General features: G+C 44.5%; 1 protein-coding gene across 1 annotated transcript in view; it reads left to right on the top strand.

Annotated features, from left to right (window-relative positions):
- The window catches only part of LOC113586729 (E3 ubiquitin-protein ligase SH3RF3-like), a 130,602-nt gene that overhangs the window by 70,740 nt on the left and 36,628 nt on the right, over positions 1–23,234 (top strand). The window contains exon 2 of the mRNA XM_035522997.2: positions 17,746–18,021. Coding sequence (XP_035378890.1) covers positions 17,746–18,021 — 276 coding nt within the window. The remainder of the gene's footprint in view (positions 1–17,745; positions 18,022–23,234) is intronic.

Below are 23,234 nucleotides of genomic sequence, written 5' to 3'. Positions count from 1 at the left end.
AGAGGTTGTATTTGTGAGAGAGGTTGTTTGTGAGAGAGGTTGTGTTTGTGAGAGGGGTTGTTTGTGAGAGAGGTTGTATTTGTGAGAGAGGTTGTGTTTGTGAGAGAGGTTGTTTGTGAGAGGTTGTATTTGTGAGAGAGGTTGTGTTTGTGAGAGAGGTTGTATTTGTGAGAGGGGTTGTGTTTGTGAGAGAGGTTGTGTTTGTGAGAGAGGTTGTTTGTGAGAGAGGTTGTGTTTGTGAGAGAGGTTGTGTTTGTGAGAGGGGTTGTTTGTGAGAGAGGTTGTATTTGTGAGAGGGGTTGTATTTGTGAGAGAGGTTGTGTTTGTGAGAGGGGTTGTTTGTGAGAGGGGTTGTATTTGTGAGAGGGGTTGTGTTTGTGAGAGGGGTTGTATTTGTGAGACGGGTTGTATTTGTGAGAGGGGTTGTATTTGTGAGAGAGATTGTTTGTGAGAGGGGTTGTATTTGTGAGAGAGGTTGTGTTTGTGAGAGGGATTGTATTTGTGAGAGAGGTTGTGTTTGTGAGAGAGCTTGTGTTTGTGAGAGAGGTTGTGTTTGTGAGAGAGGTTGTGTTTGTGAGAGAGGTTGTATTTGTGAGAGAGGTTGTGTTTGTGAGAGAGGTTGTGTTTGTGAGAGGGGTTGTTTGTGAGAGGGGTTGTTTGTGAGAGAGGTTGTGTTTGTGAGAGAGGTTGTTTGTGAGAGACGTTGTATTTGTGAGAGAGGTTGTGTTTGTGAGAGAGGTTGTGTTTGTGAGAGGGGTTGTGTTTGTGAGAGGGGTTGTTTGTGAGAGGGGTTGTGTTTGTGAGAGGGGTTGTATTTGTGAGAGGGGTTGTATTTGTGAGAGGGGTTGTATTTGTGAGAGGGGTTGTATTTGTGAGAGAGATTGTTTGTGAGAGGGGTTGTGTTTGTGAGAGAGGTTGTGTTTGTGAGAGAGGTTGTATTTGTGAGAGGGGTTGTTTGTGAGAGGGGTTGTTTGTGAGAGGGGTTGTGTTTGTGAGACGGGTTGTTTGTGAGAGAGGTTGTGTTTGTGAGAGGGGTTGTTTGTGAGAGAGGTTGTGTTTGTGAGAGGTTGTTTGTAAGAGGGGTTGTGTTTGTGAGAGAGGTTGTGTTTGTGAGAGGGGTTGTATTTGTGAGAGAGGTTGTGTTTGTGAGAGGGGTTGTTTGTGAGAGGGGTTGTATTTGTGAGAGGGGTTGTATTTGTGAGAGGGGTTGTGTTTGTGAGAGGGGTTGTATTTGTGAGAGGGGTTGTATTTGTGAGAGAGATTGTTTGTGAGAGGGGTTGTATTTGTGAGAGAGGTTGTGTTTGTGAGAGAGGTTGTGTTTGTGAGAGAGGTTGTATTTGTGAGAGGGGTTGTATTTGTGAGAGGGGTTGTGTTTGTGAGAGAGGTTGTGTTTGTGAGAGGGGTTGTTTGTGAGAGAGGTTGTTTGTGAGAGAGGTTGTGTTTGTGAGAGGGGTTGTGTTTTTGAGAGAGGTTGTGTTTGTGAGAGAGGTTGTATTTGTGAGAGAGGTTGTTTGTGAGAGAGGTTGTGTTTGTGAGAGGGGTTGTTTGTGAGAGAGGTTGTATTTGTGAGAGAGGTTGTGTTTGTGAGAGAGGTTGTTTGTGAGAGGGGTTGTTTGTGAGAGAGGTTGTTTGTGAGAGAGGTTGTGTTTGTGAGAGGGGTTGTGTTTTTGAGAGAGGTTGTGTTTGTGAGAGAGGTTGTATTTGTGAGAGAGGTTGTTTGTGAGAGAGGTTGTGTTTGTGAGAGGGGTTGTTTGTGAGAGAGGTTGTGTTTGTGAGAGAGGTTGTATTTGTGAGAGAGGTTGTGTTTGTGAGAGAGGTTGTGTTTGTGAGAGGGGTTGTTTGTGAGAGGGGTTGTTTGTGAGAGAGGTTGTGTTTGTGAGAGAGGTTGTATTTGTGAGAGGGGTTGTTTGTGAGAGGGGTTGTTTGTGAGAGGGGTTGTTTGTGAGAGGGGTTGTGTTTGTGAGAGGTTGTGTTTGTGAGAGGGGTTGTTTGTGAGAGAGGTTGTGTTTGTGAGAGGTTGTTTGTGAGAGGGGTTGTATTTGTGAGAGGGGTTGTATTTGTGAGAGGGGTTGTGTTTGTGAGAGGGGTTGTATTTGTGAGAGGGGTTGTATTTGTGAGAGAGATTGTTTGTGAGAGGGGTTGTATTTGTGAGAGAGGTTGTGTTTGTGAGAGAGGTTGTGTTTGTGAGAGGGGTTGTATTTGTGAGAGAGGTGTTTGTGAGAGAGGTTGTGTTTGTGAGAGGGGTTGTTTGTGAGAGGTTGTGTTTGTGAGAGGGGTTGTGTTTTTGAGAGAGGTTGTGTTTGTGAGAGAGGTTGTATTTTTGAGAGAGGTTGTGTTTGTGAGAGAGGTTGTATTTGTGAGAGAGGTTGTTTGTGAGAGAGGTTGTGTTTGTGAGAGGGGTTGTTTGTGAGAGAGGTTGTATTTGTGAGAGAGGTTGTGTTTGTGAGAGAGGTTGTTTGTGAGAGGTTGTATTTGTGAGAGAGGTTGTATTTGTGAGAGGGGTTGTTTGTGAGAGGGGTTGTTTGTGAGAGGGGTTGTTTGTGAGAGGGGTTGTGTTTGTGAGAGAGATTGTGTTTGTGAGAGGGGTTGTTTGTGAGAGAGGTTGTGTTTGTGAGAGGTTGTTTGTGAGAGGGGTTGTATTTGTGAGAGGGGTTGTATTTGTGAGAGGGGTTGTATTTGTGAGAGAGATTGTTTGTGAGAGGGGTTGTATTTGTGAGAGAGGTTGTGTTTGTGAGAGAGGTTGTGTTTGAGAGAGGGGTTGTTTGTGAGAGAGGTTGTTTGTGAGAGAGGTTGTGTTTGTGAGAGGGGTTGTATTTGTGGGAGAGGTTGTGTTTGTGAGAGGGGTTGTGTTTGTGAGAGGGGTTGTTTGTGAGAGGGGTTGTATTTGTGAGAGGGGTTGTGTTTGTGAGAGGGGTTGTATTTGTGAGAGGGGTTGTATTTGTGAGAGAGATTGTTTGTGAGAGGGGTTGTATTTGTGAGAGAGGTTGTGTTTGTGAGAGGGGTATTTGTGAGAGGTTGTTTGTGTGAGAGAGGTTGTGTTTGTGAGAGGGGTTGTATTTGTGAGAGAGGTTGTGTTTGTGAGAGGGGTTGTATTTGTGAGAGAGGTTGTGTTTGTGAGAGAGGTTGTGTTTGTGAGAGGGGTTGTTTGTGAGAGGGGTTGTTTGTGAGAGGGGTTGTATTTGTGAGAGAGATTGTTTGTGAGAGGGGTTGTATTTGTGAGAGAGGTTGTGTTTGTGAGAGAGGTTGTGTTTGTGAGAGAGGTTGTATTTGTGAGAGGGGTTGTATTTGTGAGAGAGGTTGTGTTTGTGAGAGAGGTTGTGTTTGTGAGAGGGGTTGTTTGTGAGAGAGGTTGTTTGTGAGAGACGTTGTGTTTGTGAGAGGGGTTGTGTTTTTGAGAGAGGTTGTGTTTGTGAGAGGGGTTGTTTGTGAGAGGGGTTGTTTGTGAGAGGGGTTGTGTTTGTGAGACGGGTTGTTTGTGAGAGAGGTTGTGTTTGTGAGAGGGGTTGTTTGTGAGAGAGGTTGTTTTTGTGAGAGGTTGTTTGTAAGAGGGGTTGTGTTTGTGAGAGAGGTTGTGTTTGTGAGAGGGGTTGTATTTGTGAGAGAGGTTGTGTTTGTGAGAGGGGTTGTTTGTGAGAGGGGTTGTATTTGTGAGAGAGGTTGTGTTTGTGAGAGGGGTTGTTTGTGAGAGAGGTTGTATTTGTGAGAGGGGTTGTGTTTGTGAGAGAGGTTGTGTTTGTGAGAGAGGTTGTATTTGTGAGAGGGGTTGTTTGTGAGAGGGGTTGTTTGTGAGAGGGGTTGTGTTTGTGAGAGGGGTTGTTTGTGAGAGAGGTTGTGTTTGTGAGAGGGGTTGTTTGTGAGAGAGGTTGTGTTTGTGAGAGGTTGTTTGTGAGAGGGGTTGTATTTGTGAGAGAGGTTGTGTTTGTGAGAGGGGTTGTATTTGTGACAGAGGTTGTGTTTGTGAGAGGGGTTGTTTGTGAGAGGGGTTGTATTTGTGAGAGGGGTTGTGTTTGTGAGAGGGGTTGTATTTGTGAGAGGGGTTGTATTTGTGAGAGAGATTGTTTGTGAGAGGGGTTGTATTTGTGAGAGAGGTTTTGTTTGTGAGAGAGGTTGTGTTTGTGAGAGAGGTTGTATTTGTGAGAGGGGTTGTATTTGTGAGAGAGGTTGTGTTTGTGAGAGAGGTTGTATTTTTGAGAGAGGTTGTGTTTGTGAGAGAGGTCGTGTTTGTGAGAGAGGTTGTATTTGTGAGAGAGGTTGTGTTTGTGAGAGGGGTTGTTTGTGAGAGAGGTTGTATTTGTGAGAGGGGTTGTGTTTGTGAGAGAGGTTGTGTTTGTGAGAGAGGTTGTATTTGTGAGAGGGGTTGTTTGTGAGAGGGGTTGTGTTTGTGAGAGGGGTTGTTTGTGAGAGAGGTTGTGTTTGTGAGAGGGGTTGTTTGTGAGAGAGGTTGTGTTTGTGAGAGGTTGTTTGTGAGAGGGGTTGTATTTGTGAGAGAGGTTGTGTTTGTGAGAGGGGTTGTATTTGTGAGAGAGGTTGTGTTTGTGAGAGGGGTTGTTTGTGAGAGAGGTTGTATTTGTGAGAGGGGTTTGTAATTGTGAGAGGGGTTGTGTTTGTGAGAGGGGTTGTATTTGTGAGAGGGGTTGTATTTGTGAGAGAGATTGTTTGTGAGAGGGGTTGTATTTGTGAGAGAGGTTTTGTTTGTGAGAGAGGTTGTGTTTGTGAGAGAGGTTGTATTTGTGAGAGGGGTTGTATTTGTGAGAGAGGTTGTGTTTGTGAGAGAGGTTGTATTTGTGAGAGAGGTTGTGTTTGTGAGAGGGGTTGTTTGTGAGAGAGGTTGTGTTTGTGAGAGGGGTTGTGTTTGTGAGAGAGGTTGTGTTTGTGAGAGAGGTTGTATTTGTGAGAGAGGTTGTTTGTGAGAGAGGTTGTGTTTGTGAGAGGGGTTGTTTGTGAGAGAGGTTGTATTTGTGAGAGAGGTTGTGTTTGTGAGAGAGGTTGTGTTTGTGAGAGAGGTTGTATTTGTGAGAGAGGTTGTTTGTGAGAGAGGTTGTGTTTGTGAGAGGGGTTGTTTGTGAGAGGTTGTATTTGTGAGAGAGGTTGTGTTTGTGAGAGAGGTTGTATTTGTGAGAGGGGTTGTGTTTGTGAGAGAGGTTGTGTTTGTGAGAGAGGTTGTTTGTGAGAGAGGTTGTGTTTGTGAGAGAGGTTGTTTGTGAGAGAGGTTGTGTTTGTGAGAGAGGTTGTGTTTGTGAGAGGGGTTGTTTGTGAGAGAGGTTGTATTTGTGAGAGGGGTTGTATTTGTGAGAGAGGTTGTGTTTGTGAGAGGGGTTGTTTGTGAGAGGGGTTGTATTTGTGAGAGGGGTTGTGTTTGTGAGAGGGGTTGTATTTGTGAGACGGGTTGTATTTGTGAGAGGGGTTGTATTTCTGAGAGAGATTGTTTGTGAGAGGGGTTGTATTTGTGAGAGAGGTTGTGTTTGTGAGAGGGATTGTGTTTGTGAGAGAGGTTGTGTTTGTGAGAGAGGTTGTGTTTGTGAGAGGGGTTGTTTGTGAGAGGGGTTGTTTGTGAGAGAGGTTGTGTTTGTGAGAGAGGTTGTTTGTGAGAGAGGTTGTATTTGTGAGAGAGGTTGTGTTTGTGAGAGAGGTTGTATTTGTGAGAGGGGTTGTGTTTGTGAGAGAGGTTGTATTTGTGAGAGAGGTTGTTTGTGAGAGAGGTTGTGTTTGTGAGAGAGGTTGTTTTTGAGAGAGGTTGTTTGTGAGGGGTTGTGTTTGTGAGAGAGGTTGTGTTTGTGAGAGGGGTTGTTTGTGAGAGAGGTTGTATTTGTGAGAGAGGTTGTGTTTGTGAGAGAGGTTATTTGTGAGAGAGGTTGTGTTTGTGAGAGAGGTTGTGTTTGTGAGAGAGGTTGTTTGTGAGAGAGGTTGTATTTGTGAGAGGGGTTGTGTTTGTGAGAGAGGTTGTATTTGTGAGAGAGGTTGTTTGTGAGAGAGGTTGTGTTTGTGAGAGAGGTTGTTTTTGAGAGAGGTTGTTTGTGAGGGGTTGTGTTTGTGAGAGAGGTTGTGTTTGTGAGAGGGGTTGTTTGTGAGAGAGGTTGTATTTGTGAGAGAGGTTGTGTTTGTGAGAGAGGTTGTGTTTGTGAGAGAGGTTGTGTTTGTGAGAGAGGTTGTGTTTGTGAGAGAGGTTGTTTTTGAGAGAGGTTGTTTGTGAGGGGTTGTGTTTGTGAGAGAGGTTGTGTTTGTGAGAGGGGTTGTTTGTGAGAGAGGTTGTATTTGTGAGAGAGGTTGTGTTTGTGAGAGAGGTTGTGTTTGTGAGAGAGGTTGTGTTTGTGAGAGAGGTTGTTTGTGAGAGGGGTTGGCTGTGTGAGACAGAGCAGACAGCTTTGTGAGGACGATTGCACACAGTCAGCAAAGGAGTGCTTGTAGGAGCTCACATCAGGTATTGTTTAAAGGAAACCTGTCCAGTGTCCAGCGCCTTCTCGCAAATCTGTTATGTCCCATAGACACTAACGTCGTGTGTTTCTAACAGTAGTTTTGGTAATATGTGCTGCTTCATATAATAACAGCAGACAATCTCCTTTGCACAATTATAGCTTTATCATTTCACCAACCCACAATCTCCCAGTCATCTCACCATCTCCTGCTCTAGCCATGTAGGCTCCGCTGCAGGCGAGCGCAGTGGTGAGAGTCCAGGGAACTGGTGCTGATTCACATTACACATGCTCCATTAGACAGGCGTCGGGCTCTTGTCTCACATATGGTAACCATGAAATTACATTGTGTGTGTGTAGCTGGTTGGTTTGTTTATGCTTTTACTTGAACCACAGATCAACATATGAAGCTCAGTGACAACTTTGGTCTGTGTGTGTGAGTGTGTGTGTGTGTGTGTGTGTGTGTGTGTGTGTGTGGGTAGGTTGGTTTCTTTACACTTTCACCTGAACCACAGATGAAGCTCAGTGACAACACTTTTGGTCTGAGTGTGTGTGTGAGTGTGCGTGTGTGTGTGTGTGTGAGTGTGAGTGTGTGTGTGTGTGTGTGTGTGTGGGGGGGGTTGGTTGGTTTCTTTACACTTTCACCTGAACCACAGATGAAGCTCAGTAGCAACACTTTTGGTCTGTGTGTGTGTGTGCGCGCACTGGGTGTGCACTGGGTTTGTGTGTGTGTATGAAAGTGTGTGATGCTGCTGTTGATATCACCTCCAAAAGCTTCTGCACATGAGTGGAAACAGTGACATTTCCCATAACCCCTCCCAGCCCTACCATAGCCTGCAGGACGTTCACAGAGAATCAGGACAGCAATAACCCAGTAAAGTGTGTGTGAGCCTCTGTGTAATTTCCGGCAGGTTAATGATGACTTGGTCAGAGGTTCTGAAACCTGAGTGTGTCTTCATTGCCATTTTTTTTCATAGACTGTATTCTCGCTTTCTCTGTCTTTCAGTGTTTCTCTCTCTCATACACACACACACACACACACACACACACACACACACACACACACACACACACACACACAGTGACACACATGGATCTCTTTGATTGGTTTTCCTATGCTGTGCAGGAGAGCTGAAGACCACCCGGCCTTTAGCCCAGGAGAGAGAGGAAGGTCAAGAACACTGAGACTGATCTGATGCTTTTAAAGTCATTTTCAAGCACATATGTGTTTGAACAGTTCTAATCTCTGCAAGTTGTTCCTGGTTTTATTCAGCGGTGCGTGCATTGTGACACATCCATCACCCTAAGTAGTTGATCCTTATCATTTTTTTGGTCATTTTATTTGTAGATGTCCTGTTGTTATCCGCACCCCCCCCCATCCCCTCTCTAACATGCCCTTTCTCATGCACACACACTCACTTGGAGACACTGACTGACCCTTTGACATAATCATAGCTGAACGTTTGACATTTCTTATTGTCAAGAGTGTGTGCTCTTTTCTCAAGAGAGAGAAAGGTGTATTTAATACCTTCCAGCATGCTCTAAGGCAGACACGATAGAGTTCTTTCATGCGCGCACACACACACCTTACCATAAACCGTTAGTGACCTCTCTCTCACACTTCACTGCCGTCTGTGCTGACAAATCCTGCTTTGTTTCGGTGAAGGTGGTCTGTGTCTTTCTCCTGCTTATTTTCCCTCTCTTCTCACTTTCTCGGTCTCTTTCATTTTCTCCTTGCTTCCCGCATGTTCTGTCTCCGTGGCCTGTCCATCTCATGCGTTTTTCTCTTCCACCGCCCTCCTTTTGTTACACCGTCTTTCCTTGTGACAAAATTGAAATGGAAGTCATTTTCCTCGTGGGACGGGGTTACACCTAGAGACACCCCCCCACCTCCCTGACTGTGTAGAGTAAACTAAAGCTTTATGTTACTCAGACACTGTGTGTGTGTAAGCAAATACTGACAGATAAGGTCGGAAATTAATATGAAGAAAATTGATCCTGTCCGGGTGTGTGTGTGTAAAACCGAAATGCCATTACTGCACATACTTACCACTATGCACTATACACATATATATTTCTCTGTATTTCCTGTTTCGCTGTAGTTCCTGTTTTTTCTGTAATCTGTGTTTTCCTGTTCTCTACACTGCAATCTTTGCTTCCTCTGCATCTTTAACTTCAATGGAATTTTCTTTATTAAGTCAAAGTCAAACGTATTTATATAGAGCTTTTTACAGCAAAGCAGCTTTACAAATGTCCAGATCCAAGTCCCCAGTGAGCAAGCCAAGGGCGACAGTGGCGAGGAAAAACTCCCTAAGATCATGAGCAAGAAACCTGGAGAGGAAGCAAGACTCAGAGGGGGGCATCCTCCTCTGGCCGACAACGGTCACTACAATAGTAATAATATAAACAATAAGGAGAATAAGTAGTAAGAGAGAATAAATAATAATAATAATAATAATAATAATAAAGAAATAAGCAATCTATGTCCAGTCTGGTTTTCTAGAAGTCCTTAGTCTCAACCTGATGGTGTGTGTCTGAAACCCATCCCACACGAGAATGTCCATCAAGGGCAATGGAGAAGTAGCTGGCTGGGGTGGAGGTGTTATGGGCTACAGCAGGGGACATCAGGGGGTGGTAGGTGTAGCCATGGCAACTGAGATGGGATGAGGCTCAGTAACATCATGACATCAGGGGTAGCAGGCACCTCAGCAGAAAGAGAGACTAGATTATTAGGCATGTCCAGGTACGAGAGTGTATAAATTAGAGAACTATAATGTGCAAAGATGGACTCCGGCAGATCTAGCTATGGCAGCACAGCTAAAAGGAAAGAGCCGGAAGGAAACAGAGGCGTGAGGGCACCCTGGAACATCAGCACTCTGCCGCTTTCAGTCAACAAACTCAAGTGGTGAAGAGAAGTGAAGTAACAGCATCATACCATCCCAGTTTACCATAACTCTCAATGCCCATGGACCCCCAGATCCACACCTTTACCTAAGATGGTAGGTAGTTAATAAAATGCCTGACGGTATAGACAGGTTTTCAGCCTTAAATATGGAAACATTAAATATGGAGTCTCAAACATTTACAGGAAGGTTATTCCATAGTGTGGGAGCTTTATAGGAAAAGGCTTTGCCCCCTGTGGTAGATTTTCTTATTCCTGGCACTAGTAAAGAGCTGCACTTTGATCTAAGCAGACGTGGTGGATCGTAATGGACTAGCAGTTCTCTAAGGTGCTGTGGGGCAAGACCATTCAGTATTTTGTAGGTTATTAGAAGTATTTTATAATCAATATGAAATTTTACTGGGGGCCAATGTAAAGTAGCTAAGATAGGAGTCATGTGGTCACATTTTGTAGTTCAAGTAAGAACTCTGGCTGCTGCATTTTGAACTAGCTAGAGCTTGTTTAGGCACTTAATGGTACAGCTAGATAATGGAATTACAGTACATGACTAAATTAAAAATATATTTCTGAGTAGAATTTTATTACGTATACCCAGGAGATGCACGGCTGCAATTAATAATTTTCATCAGCATGTTTAATGCCAAACACATTTTCACAACATTGATCATCTTATCAAGTTAACAAATAAAGTAAATACTGAGTTTAACATCAAATACCTCATTACACAGAAATGTTAGTGAATGCTGTGCTAAGCCTTCATAAGATGTTCCAGTAATGAGATCAGTAATAAGATGTCTTCCTAATCTGTCCACTAGGACTATGTCCAAAATATCAATCTGGCAATATATCGTGAACACACTCCTGCTGGTATGTGAATTGATAGAGACATGGAACATTTATATTGCTTTATCTAGTAGAAACTGGTGCATTTAAGTGCTCTGTTTAAACTGTCCAGCACGTCAAAAGCACGTCAAAAAGAAAACATAGATGGCTTTAGGAAAATCAACAAATTCCTCTAAGAGAAGCAATCTCTTAGATTTAAAATGTGATATTGGGGTAAACAATAAATACAGAACTACCCAAAACAACAACCATAATATTTTTGTTTACACATACCTTAATAAAATGTGTTTGCATAACAGGCTATGCGTTGTATTGTGATGCCCTTATTGTGGTTGCATTACTGCTCCTCTGCTTGCTGCAGTCCTGCTGTTCATGACAGTTCGCTGAAATTGTGCCATTTCGTAAATACCCACATGTGACCGAGGCCGTCACTTAGGAAGCTTAAATGGGAGGTCTGTCTGCTGTGGCAGGGAGCTGGCTCTCTGGTCCAGGGCTCAGAGCCCACGGTCCTGTCCCTGGGTTCGAGTCTCGTGGCTTCCTTTGTTACACCACAGTGTTTTAGAAGGGTATGGGAAAAAACACTGGGAGCTTATTAAGTGGCAAGCTTAACGCTAATTAATTACTGAAGGTTTATTCTTTACTCCCTTAAGACTAGAATAATTGGTGTCTTTGTGTGTGTGTGTGTGTGTGAAGAGCCACTGGCTGCACAGTTTGTCTACCCACCCACGTCAGCTTCCATGCCTTCTGATGTGTTCTGAAAATGAAAGTGCTCCGTATCCCCCCAGAAACATCTTGAAAAAGCAGCAACCCAAAGCCCAAGCAAAGCTGAAATAAACAACAGATTATGGCCTGCCTCCACACCTGCACTGCTCCACTGCATCTTACATTGCTGGGTCCAGGGATGCTGGGGTGAGAGGAGATTAAAACAAAAGACCGAATGGCTCGGATTCCTTCCCACACGTTCCCCACGAGGTCCAGGACTCCCAGCGTACTGCGTTAGCATCAAGGCGGGGAGGGTTAGCCTCTCTGTGGGCTCCGGTGGCAGCTTTGTGGCTTGGCTACACACAGTCAGCTGCTTTGCTGCATCATCAACAAACTAGCTGTAAGATGAAGTTGTGTGAAATGTCAGCAGGACCCCTCCCCCACCAAAAGACCCCTCCCGCACCAAAAGACCCCTCCGCCACCAAAAGACCCCTCCACCATCATGACAGTGCACTAGAGTTTCTACAGGATCTTGATCAGTTCCAGAACTATACATAATAAAAGACTTTATTCTTTAATAAAGAGAAATGCTAAGAGAAATGTTCCCTTTTGTATGTTGTGTTTGCGAGTGTAGGTTTGAGTGTATATTTTTGTATATTTGTGTTTGCATGTTGCTGTGTATATGTTTGTGTATACACTCTATATAGAGGCATACTAGTCTATGTTGAAGCATTTGTGAGCAGTGCTGTTGTCTAACACCAGGCCTACCAGCTGATTGCACTCGTTACACATGAAACAGAACTAATCCAGTACTGTTACACATAAAAACAGAACTAATCCAGTACTGTTACACATAAAAACAGAACTAATCCTGTACTGTTACACATAAAAACAGAACTAATCCTGTACTGTTACACATAAAAACAGAACTAATCCAGTACTGTTACACATAAAAACAGAACTAATCCTGTACTGTTACACATAAAAACAGAACTAATCCTGTACTGTTACACATAAAAACAGAACTAATCTTGTACTGTTACACATAAAAACAGAACTAATCCAGTACTGTTACACATAAAAACAGAACTAATCCTGTACTGTTACACATAAAAACAGAACTAATCCTGTACTGTTACACATAAAAACAGAACTAATCCTGTACTGTTACACATAAAAACAGAACTAATCCAGTACTGTTACACATAAAAACAGAACTAATCCAGTACTGTTACACATAAAAACCGGAACTAATCCAGTAGTTACATTAAAAAAAACAAAACAGCACTAATCTAGTATTGTTACATTTAAAAACAGAACTAATCCAATACTATTACATTTAAAAACAGGACTCATGGAAACACCCGATATGATCAGGTGTATATTGGTGGATCAGTAGGATCAATGGAAAGGTGGGTTTCAAATAAACATTGTAATTTCATTTAAATGTTTACATATTTACTTTTTAATTAGATGTAGGTTTATCAAGATAATGCAGACTGTTGACTTGGATACCAAGACTAAGTGTAGCATCACAATGCTTGATATGAAAATGGTGTTGCAGAAAAATACGTTCAACATTATTTGACATTCATAACATTGTGTTTAACAGAGACACATAATGGGTTAAAGTTTATGTTGAAGCTTATGTGGAGTATGTGGTTGTTACTGAATGTTTTATATGTGCTAATAAGCCCTGAAAACTGAGGAATTTTAGCACGTCTAAAATACCTGTATTTTAGTGAACCCTTAAAACAGAATTTGTCAGCACTGAAGATTATAACAGGGTTGACATAAATAGCACCAAATCATTATTATGAGGAAATCTGTGTTTTCAACACCACTCTGTATTTTGATCACAAGTGTTTTATCAAGTTTCTTTCAAATTCTCTAGAATTAATCTACAAACTAGCAATTTTGCTAAGATGCCGAGTCACTACACAGTAAATGCATTTAGGCTCAGGCTATAAATAAAAAATGATAAACTGTCAGGGATTTATAATGATGGCAACTCCAGTCTATCCTTCTAACCTCACCAACCTGCCAGCTTTTAATTTCTTTGTAGAGGTCAGGGGTCAGGATGATTGTAGAGGTCAGGGGTCACGGTGCTTGTAGCCGCGCCTCCAGTTGCTGTAAATTGCCAGCTGTTTTTGAAATTGAATAATGTCTGGCTGGCTCACAACGTCGGGTCACTGTCTCAGTGTGAATGCGGGGTTTCTTTGAGCGAGTCAGATGATCAACAGATTACCGCCTGCCTACACACCTGCACTGCTCCGCTCTGCATCTTACATTGCTGGAGAGAGAGGAGAAGAAAAACAAGACTGAATGGCTCAGATTCATTCATATGCGTTCCCCGCAAGGCCCACGACTCCCAGCGTGTGTGTGTGTGTGTGTGTGTTTATAAATGGATATATAGTGATGTGATCTATCTATATGCAGAACTCATCATTGTGGCATTAGCCTTTAAATAAATACAGAAAAAATCGAAATGCTGAAGGTTTGATGTTCAGTTTTAGTACTGAAAATGCAGGTGCGTGTTTGTGTGTGTGTGTAGTACTTGGCCTTTCTTTACTCATTTATGTCAAACACTCAGCACACACACACAATTGATGCTGTGCTGAACACAATACCTGTGCAATGTTTGAGGTTCACTGTTTGTGTCTAAATCAAAATGACACAAATTAAACATTTGCTACATAACTATGCTAAGTGATTCACAAAATATTGCAACATTAACTTTCAGACAGTGTTACCCATGTTAGCACCTTAAGGTGGCTCTCTGACCCACTTGGAGCCACAATGACTACCCTATGAATCCCAGTTTCAGAGGCTCCTGGTAGGAAAGTTGGTTGTGCGCTCCTGGAGCACGGCAAATGGAATCTTAAAGCAATGTGCTGCACATTAGTGTACATCATATGGGAGTAATGAACCGGGAGATGTGCCCGCGTGTGTGTGTGTGTGTGTGTGTGTGTGTGTGTGTGTGTGTGTGTGTGTGTGTGTGAATGAGCATTTGTGTATGCTGATGTGTGTGTTTTTGTGAATGTGTGTGCGAGTGTGCATATGTGTGTTTTTGTGTGCCTGAGTGAGTGTGGGATTGTGGGTGTGTTAATGCTGACTTTCTCTCAAATGATCTGTCATTTTCTTTCTCTCCCTCTCTCTCTCTCTCTCTCTCTCTCTCTCTCTCTCTTTCTCTCCCTCTCTCTCTCCCTCTCTCTCTCTCTCTTTCCTCTTTTTGCACAGCCCAGCCTCTTTTATTCTCACTCTAATTTTCGTATTTATCTCTCAGCCATTTCCTCTTATCCTCTCATCCTGCTCACATGCTTCTCCTCCATCTTTCCATCTCCTGTACTTTTTGTCTCTCTATTCTTTTGCTTTCATCTGGTCTCACAGATCTCTCTCTCTCTCTCTGTCTCTCCCTCTCTCTCTCTCTCTCCCTCTCTCTCTCTCTCTCCCTCGCTCTCTCTCTCCCTCTCTCTCTCCCTCTCTCTCTCTCTCTCTCTCTCTCCCTCTCTCTCTCTCTCTCTCTCCCTCGCTCTCTCTCTCTCTCTCTCTCCCTCGCTCTCTCTCTCTCCCTCTCTCTCTCTCTCCCTCGCTCTCTCTCTCTCCCCCCCCCCCCCTCTCTCTCTCTCTCTCTCTCTCTCTCTCTCTCTCTCTCTCTCTCTCTCTCTCGGTTGTATGTTAACAGCTCCAGCCACCTTGCTACTCTCGCATTCTCTCCTCCTCTCTCCTGTGCTCTGCTGTTGGCTGCCCACTGTCTTAGCCCCCACCCACCCACACCCCTCTCACTGCAAAAGACAGCCTTTCATTTTTAATGAGTGACAAACCACCTGTGGTCCCGTACTCCCCACAGCGAGAGAGAGAGAGAGAGAGAGAGAGAGAGAGAGAGAGACATGTATGGAGTTGAAAAACTGCTCAAACACGCTGGTGTATTTTTAGACTGATATTTGATATTGTTGAATATTTCAGTACCATGTGTTTCACAGAGTAGATGCTATTTCAGCAAGATTTGCGTGTGTTCCAGGTTGTATCTGTCACACACACAATACTCATACCTTCACAGCACACGCATACACTCGGGCACGTGGACACACTGATGCGCACACATACAAACGCACGTGCATGCGTGCCCACTCTCGCACAGCTAAGCATGCGTAACTGCTGGAGGGGATTTTTTGGGTCAGTGCCACCAGTGTCAGACCAGGATGACTTGGGTGCAGATGGGCGGGGTCATGCCCTTTTGGCAGACACAATGCAAGGGTGATTGGCTTGAGCCAATCATTCACTGTCCAATCAGACAATATGCCACTTATTACAAATACCTGAGTGCTTTGAATGTACCACCTGCATGGATACCAGAGTAAAACTCTACGTACGCACAAAAACATTCAGATTTATAAAACCTTAAGAATGCACGTCCGCATGCCGTTTCCTTTCTATAAATCAAAATCTTGTTGAAAATGTCCACAGGTAAATGAGCCTGATGCCCTGTTACCACCCATAAATATCCATAAATGGTCAATGCAACTGACCACATGAATACTTAAATATGGGGTTTCCCGTTCATTATTGTGTAAGATAGTGGCAACAATAGTGGAGTCAAAGGCAAAAAAGAGGAATTTTGCGGAATGTATGGAAAGTCTTGTGATGGAGATTGAGGCAAGGAAAAATATGCCTGGCAGTCTTAACTGTGGCATCGGCAGTAAGCACAAGTCTGAGTGCCAGGTGGAGCTGGAGCAGTCAGTCTTGTTGGTGCCACAGAGGGGCTTAGCAAGTGGTCCGAACTCAGCTGATGCTAAGAAGTGACTCACTTTGGAAAGGCAGAGAGTTAATGTGAGCAGTGGGTGAACGGCGGCACACAGCAGACATTGTCTGGTGTAGCAGTCTCCCATTTGATGAATCCAGACAATGCACGTCTGCCTTTCAGAAGCCCAAAGGGGCACTCCGCAGCGGAACACCACAACAGAACACCACAGCAGAACATCTTCCTTTTGCGCTATGCGGGTTCCGAACTTGGATAAGGCTCCAGCTCTTAAGGGAGTTAGTCCCTGTCACCTGCAGAACTTGCAGCAATAGGCTCCAATTGTTCCGATTACATTTGGGAAACCAGACACTGCTGCAAATAGTTCTGTGATGTTTGCTTGTTCACGGGTACCAGGTGTCAATTTCATTCCCTCTGGAAGCAACCTGATGCCAGTTGTCCGAGAGTTGTTACAGTCGACCTGGAAGTGGACAGGTATCGTCTGGTTTTGCGAGCTTGGCCTGCGTAAAACTGGGCCCGACTCAGCACAGGGTTCCGAGGGAATGGCTCTTAGAAATCTGAATCGGTTCATTAGCCAGGCAGCATCAGTGACTAGAAAATGGTCTCTCAAAACACGCTTGTGCCTTATTCGGTTGTTGTGGTCTAATAAAAGCCGGCATCCATTCTAGCCTTTTTATAAATCTGTGGATGTGTGTAAATGTTTTACAGTTGCTTGCCGCCTGTAATTATACACAACCCATAAGGAGTTGCAATTTTATCTGGAGAGGGGATGAACAAATTGAAGATTGCAAATAGTTATCTGTAGCAATAAATAAGAATACATTGAAACAGGCTAATTAACTGGTCTATACAGATATATCAATAAACATATCAGGCAAAACACTGTGTAGGCTTGAATGCTTTTCATGAATCAGTGGCCTATGTGCAGTAATTATGGATCTGTATAATTTAATATGTACTGTTTCCATGTGAGGACGATGGTTTGCACATGTTGCTGTAATTCCCTGCATTACCCCAGGGTGTCGTAAATTCCCTTTCGCTATAATTGTTGTGTATGGCTCTACACATGAGTCAAAGCTTCCAGAAATATCCACCCAATTTCCCACCAAGGATTTCTTTAGAATTCCCAGTTTGGTCCATTATTCTGGAGATTGTTCCATTATTCAGCCCTTATTTGTAATGAGGTCCCAGGTACCTACTCAGAAGTCAGAAAGGTTCAGACTCTTCCCAGCCACAATTAAGACAAAGTGATGAACTTTTAAACACCCTTTGTCTTCATTTTTGGAATATAGACTCTTATACAGTACACAGTCCCTTTATGTAGGAGCAGTGTAAATGGGCATGGTGTTGGGGGCTGCTTGCTGTGTCTAGAACTGTAGGCTGAGAACGTGTATCTGTAGTGTACAGCCTTTTCATCATACTGTATTTATAATCTTGCTCATCTACACATAATTGACCTTGTGCTATCTGTCTCCATGTTTCTCATTCACTACCATTCTAGTATCAGATATTGTCATCCTGCTGTGTGTGTGTGTGTGTGTGTGTGTGTGTTTAAATGTGCAGTGGGCACCTTATGTAGATCTAGCTTTTGTGTAGGGTCTGGTCCTTTTCCTCTTGGCCTCATAAGCGTGTCTTTCCTGGTCTTACGTCAGCTCTTAGCTGTTAGCAGGCCTTCAGACTTCAAAGCCATCTGTGCTTCCTCTGCCTGACCCGCGGCTCTTTCTCCACTGGAGTTCCTCGTTATTTCTCCCAGATAACCAACGGGCAAACACTTGCCTTCTCAAGACTTTCTCTTTGTGCTTTTAACTCCCAAATCTTTCACTTTAACCACATTTTTAGTGCAGAACCATGTTTAGCAGATCCATATTCACCTTATTTAGTCAACAGATCAAATAATGAGTCCACTAGCTGTGAAGAAATATCCCAGTGACACTGAGTGATCTGGTGTGAATTTGAGACAAACCTCAGAGCTCACTGAGAGAACAAGCATCCAGGCAGAGAGCTGGAGGAGTTTTACTCTCTCGGGCTGTAGCCTCTGCCTGTAAAAACGCAATTGAAAGTAAAATAACTTTCCCATCCACTCCCGTCTTCTACAGATTCAGCAAGTACTCTCCACCCTTGTTTTCCAGAATGTTCCGCAGCTTCCCTGTGGCAAGGCCCTCTACAGCTATGAAGGCAAGGAACCCGGCGACCTCAAGTTCAGCAAGGGTGACATCATCATCCTGCGTCGCAAGGTGGACGAAAACTGGTACCACGGCGAGCTTAACGGCAGTCACGGCTTCCTTCCCGCCAGCTACATCCAGTGCATCAAGCCCCTGTCACAGACCCCCCCGCAGGGCAAGGCCCTCTACGACTTTGAGGTCAAGGACAAAGAGCAGGACAAGGACTGCCTGACCTTCACTAAGGTGAGCTCTTCCTCCGTCCACCTTTCTTTGCAGTGGTGCAGCACACGTTCGGTCCCGCTGCCGCCCATAACCTGACGTTGCTGAGGTGAGCGCAGCATGTTGGTCTAGTTTTGGAGGAGATTTAGATTCCCACATTGCCATGTTTAGGTAGCCCTGTTAGGCATCTGCCAGTCTCTTTGTGTGCTCGGGCTTTGCTCCATAAGCCTCCGGCACCGTCCTGGATTTAGTGGCTCAGTATTAAATAAGTGCCGAAATTTGCTAATAGGGATAAGAGTGAATGGAGCTGCTAGCATGAAGCTGTGTGCTGCTGTGCTGAGGTGGGGAGATGGTGGCTAGTCAACTGTCAGTCTGCAGTCTTAGCAGCTCTGAGCAGGCTGAAATTCTACTGCCGTAGCAGGAGGGCACTTTGTCAGATCCTAGGATGAGCTGATCATGCTTGTGTGTGTGTGTGTGCGCGCGTGTGTGTGTGTGTGCGTGGGTGTGTATTGTATGTGTGTATGTGGGTGTGTTTGGGTCTGTGTTTGGGTGTGTGTGTGGGTGTGAGAGAGAGAGTGTGTATGTGTGTGTGTGTGTGTGAGAGAGAGGGAGAGAGAGAGTGTGTGTGTGTGTGTTTGGGTCTGTGTTTGGGTGTGTGTGTGTGAGAGAGAGAGGGAGAGAGAGAGTGTGTGTGTGTGTGTGTGTGTGTGTGTGTGTGTGTGTGTGGGTTTGGGTCTGTGTTTGGGTGTGTGTGTGTGAGAGAGAGAGGGAGAGAGAGAGTGTGTGTGTGTGTGTGGGTTTGGGTCTGTGTTTGGGTGTGTGTGAGAGAGGGAGAGAGAGACTGTGGGTGTGCATTGTATGTGTGTATGTGGGTGTGTTTGGGTCTGTGTGTGTGTGTGTATGTGTGTGTGTGTGTGTGCGTGTGCGTATGCGTGTGTGTGTGCGTGTGTGTGCGTGCGTGTGTGTGTGGGTGTGCATTGTATGTGTGTATGTGGGTGTGTTTGGATATGTGTGTGTGTATATGTGTGTGTGTGCGTGTGCGTGTGTGTGTGCGTGTGTGTGGGTGTGTATTGCATGTGTGTATGTGAGTGTGTTTGGGTGTGTGTGTGGGTGTGTGAGAGAGAGAGAGAGAGTGTGTGTGTGCGTGGTGCGTGCGTGCGTGTGTGCATATGCATATGTATGTGTGTGTGTGTGTGTGTGTGTGTGTGTGTGTGTGTGAACAGTGGTATAAAAGGTCTTGCTCTGGCTGCAGTGTGACGAGAGCACGTAATCCATCTTCCATTTCCCAGCTGTGTCCCTGTGGACATTTTCTTGGCAAGTCGGAGTAACCTGTCCATTACTGCTCACACCTTTTGTTTTCAGCTCTTATCACACAATTATAATCCCTGTCCACAAACATCCTGCCTCTCTCTCCCTCTCACTGTCTGCCTATTGCTATCTCTCTCCCTCTCTCTCTGTCCCTCTCTCTCTCCCTCTCTCTCTCTCTCTCTCCCTCTCTCTCTCTCTCTCTCTCTCTCTCTCTCTCTCTCTCTCTCTCTCTCTGCTGATGATTCACCTGTAGACCCTCTGACATTACGGCTTCATTAGAACATGGACTATTATTACACACTCCAGCATGTCAGTCTGACTGCAGAGCTTCTGTCTCAGACCAACAGACTGCCCCCACAGCCCTGCAGACTGCCCCCACAGCCCTGCAGACCGTCGTTACAGCCCTGCAGACTGCCCCCACAGCCCTGCAGACTGTCCTCACAGACCTATATACTGCCCCCACAGCCCTGCAGACTGTCGTTACAGCCCTGCAGACTGTCGTTACAGCCCTGCAGACTGCCCCACAGCCCTGCAGACTGTCCTCACAGCCCTATATACTGCCCCCACAGCCCTGCAGACTGCCCCACAGCCCTGCAGACTGTCATTACAGCCCTGCAGACTGTCGTTACACCCCTGCAGACTGCCCTCACAGCCCTATAGACTGATTTAGCAGACACAGCTCATCAGCAGTTCATTCACAATACATGTGTTGTTACATACTGTGATTGCAATGCACCTGGTACATTTTGAACCACCAGTGAACCTCCCTTGTTGTAACACTGGTCTGTGTGTTTTTAAGTATTATTTATTTACATTAGATGGATAAATATTTATTTTAGATTAATCAAAACTACAGCAGCATGGACAGAAAGTGCAATAAATTCTACAAGAACTTGTCATGCCACCCATTTCCTTGGATCACTACAACTCACAGAATTCCGATGGTGAAGAACATCTAGCCAATCACCAACCATACACACGTTCATCATCACTGGACTGTTAATATCACCTGCTAGTCATCTACACTGCACTACATCTGTACCCGCCTTGACCAGACACACTCTGTGAAGTACTGCCACTCGAAGCATCAGGCCATACAGAGTGCTGTTTCCGATTGTCTTGTGGTGTTTCTGGTCTTTTTCCGTTTAATCACTTGTGTTTTTTGCCTGCCCCGTTTGGATTGGTCTGCTTTGTTATCTTGTCTTTCTGGATTTCCACCCAGGATGGTTTGTACCCTGTTTATGATGCTCTCTGGCTCCTGATCGCTGTGATTCCGGTCCTGACCCTTGTCTGTATTTTGACTGCCGGGTTGGATAACCCCTCATTGATTAAAACCACACCTCATTTTATCTGTGAGCATCTGTTTTCATCTGTATCATTATGAAACTAAATTCACCAAAGAATTCCACCAGCTTTAGTTATGTGGCATAGCAGAAGTGTGTCTGTGTTGGTAACATTTATCCGTCTTATTTCATATGTGCCTTCTTTGCTAACCATTATAAATGGAGCCATATCTTTAACCACGTAGTATGATAGTATCGGTTATTTTTTGACACCAGGAGCCAAAATCATATGGTGGCACAGTTTCAAAGTACTGAGCAATAGATCTGTGTTTCACACCACAACACGACAGATAAATTGTGCTTTCAGCCCTTTTGCTGACCACTACTCCTCATATGGTTGTTTGTGTTGCTGACCACAGCACAGTGTGTTCACTCTGTCTAATGATGTCACATGTGCATAGTGTGTAGAGTGCATTCACTATGTCTAATGTCACATGTGCGTAGTGTGAAGTGTGTTCACTCTATCTAATGTCACATGCATGCAGTGTGTTCACCCTGTCTAATGATGTCACATGTGAAGTGCGTTTACTCTGTCTATTGATGTCACGTGTGTTGGGTGTAGTGTGATCACTCTATCAAATGATGTCACGTGCGTTGTGTGTAGTGTAATCACTGTCTAATGATGTTACGTGCATTTAGTGTGAAGTGTGATCACTCTGTCTAATGATGTCACATGCATTTAGTGTGAAGTGTGTTCACCCTGTCTAATGATGTCATGTGTGTAGTGTGAAGTGTGTTTACTCTGTGTAATGTCACAGCAGTTTAACCCACACACACATTTACTCATACCCTTGTGCTCTATCATGTATGCATGCAATCACATAGTCATGCACACATTCACAAATACACACGCACACACACACACACACACACACACGCGTACATGCACACACTTGTATGTAAACATCTAAGTTGTGTTCCCAGCTGCCATATTTTAGCAGGTCCCCATTGGTTTGTGCTGTTTGTCTTGGAAGTGTTGGACTGCTCTTTGCATTTGTGTGTGTGTGTGTGTGTGTGTGTGTGTGTGTGTGTGTGTGTGTGTGTGTGTGTGTGTGTGTGTGTGTATGTGTATGCGCACATGTTTTGCCTGTCTCTGGAGGAAACAAACAGGGAAAGAGACGATGAGCTTCCACACAGGAGCAGAGAGAGAGAGAGAGAGAGAGAGAGAGAGAGAGAGAGAGAGAGAGAGAGAGAGAGAGAGAGAGAAGAGAGAGAGAAAGAGAGAGAGAGATGGAGCAACTGCCCTTAGGAGAGAGAGAGAGAGATGGAGCAACTGCCCTTAGCTGTCCACTATAAGTATGATTTGGGCCAGTAGAGTTCCTGTTCTTTTCTAAGTACAGGGAAGCTTGTCAAGTGTTGTCTGTGATAACTGACCAAATGCTACACATGCACTAGATGCTTCCTGCAAAAAATCCTTTATTTTCTGCAAGCGTGTTTGATTTATATGTTTGTATACTAATGTTTACAACTCCAGTCCACATAAATTATACAGCTTTGTCAGTATAGGTTTTTCTCTGTCATGCCAATAAAGCCTTTTTGAAATTTCAATGTGAATTTAAAAGTGGAATTTAAAAGATAGATAGAAAGAGAGAGAGAGAGAGATAAAGTGAGAGATAAATGCTCCCCTCTGTCTCCCGAGCACCTTACCTTACTAGACTATAATTCATCGGTGGTTCCCTCCAAGGCCTTGTGCTACAGTGGAGCTCCATCACTGCCTTTCTCCCCAACACCTGGACCTGAGGCCTCCTTTGCTGCTCCCAGACGGCCGGGCTGAGCTGGGATTGGGCTGCGGAGTCTGGGGAGCTGCTCTTCACTGCTGGACCTTGATGTCCACCACAAGAACAATTTCTTTGGAGCAGGCGATGGTGCTACTGGAAATGAAGCCAATCAGTAAAGCCACAACTCACTCATAACAGTGGAGTGGCCTCACTGGGGGCTGCTGCTCATCCCCACATGCAGAACCAAGGGCAATCTCAAACCTCCTTAGAGGGGATTTCTGGAACAGAAATTGCAACGCCAACATTGTACACCAAGGCGACCAGGCAACATGTTTTCTGAAAACTGAAACTGTTGACATATGGGCACGCTAATGCATGTATATTACACACATGCCTTATCTTATTGGGAGCCTTTTAGCACACCTTTAGAGGTTTGACATTCTTGTTTTTTGAGCCACTCTTTGTCTCTCTTTGTCTGATTCTTGCTCTATTACCCCTGTCCTGCAGTGTGCTGTCTGCAGCCTGTGGACTGCTACTATGTCTCAAGCCGTTGGTGGGAGCAGAAGTCTTGGGGCACAGAGTGTGTGGGCCAGTAAATGTCACATTTCTCCTGTAGACTATTGGTTCCACTTGTTCAGCTCCTGCGTGGAGGATTTTAGTGCACATGCTACAATGTAGACTCTAATCTACACAAGGAGCATGTGATCAGCTCAGAGAACAGTTCAGCAACAGACCACTAACTGCACCAGGGGAGATGCAGCCAACCCACTTTATATCCAACCAGCTCTGTATCCAAATCTTGAAATTCACATGCAGTTCTCCCACAAAAAGGACAGAGGCCATTAATGTTCCTTTCAAAACTGAGATT

Source organism: Electrophorus electricus, chromosome 9 (assembly GCF_041902795.1).
Source record: "Electrophorus electricus isolate QZ-2024a chromosome 9, ASM4190279v1, whole genome shotgun sequence".
Classification (NCBI taxonomy): Eukaryota; Metazoa; Chordata; class Actinopteri; order Gymnotiformes; family Gymnotidae; genus Electrophorus; species Electrophorus electricus.
The sequence above is the reverse complement of the archived record's forward strand: the minus strand, read 5'-3'. Positions and strand labels throughout refer to the sequence as shown.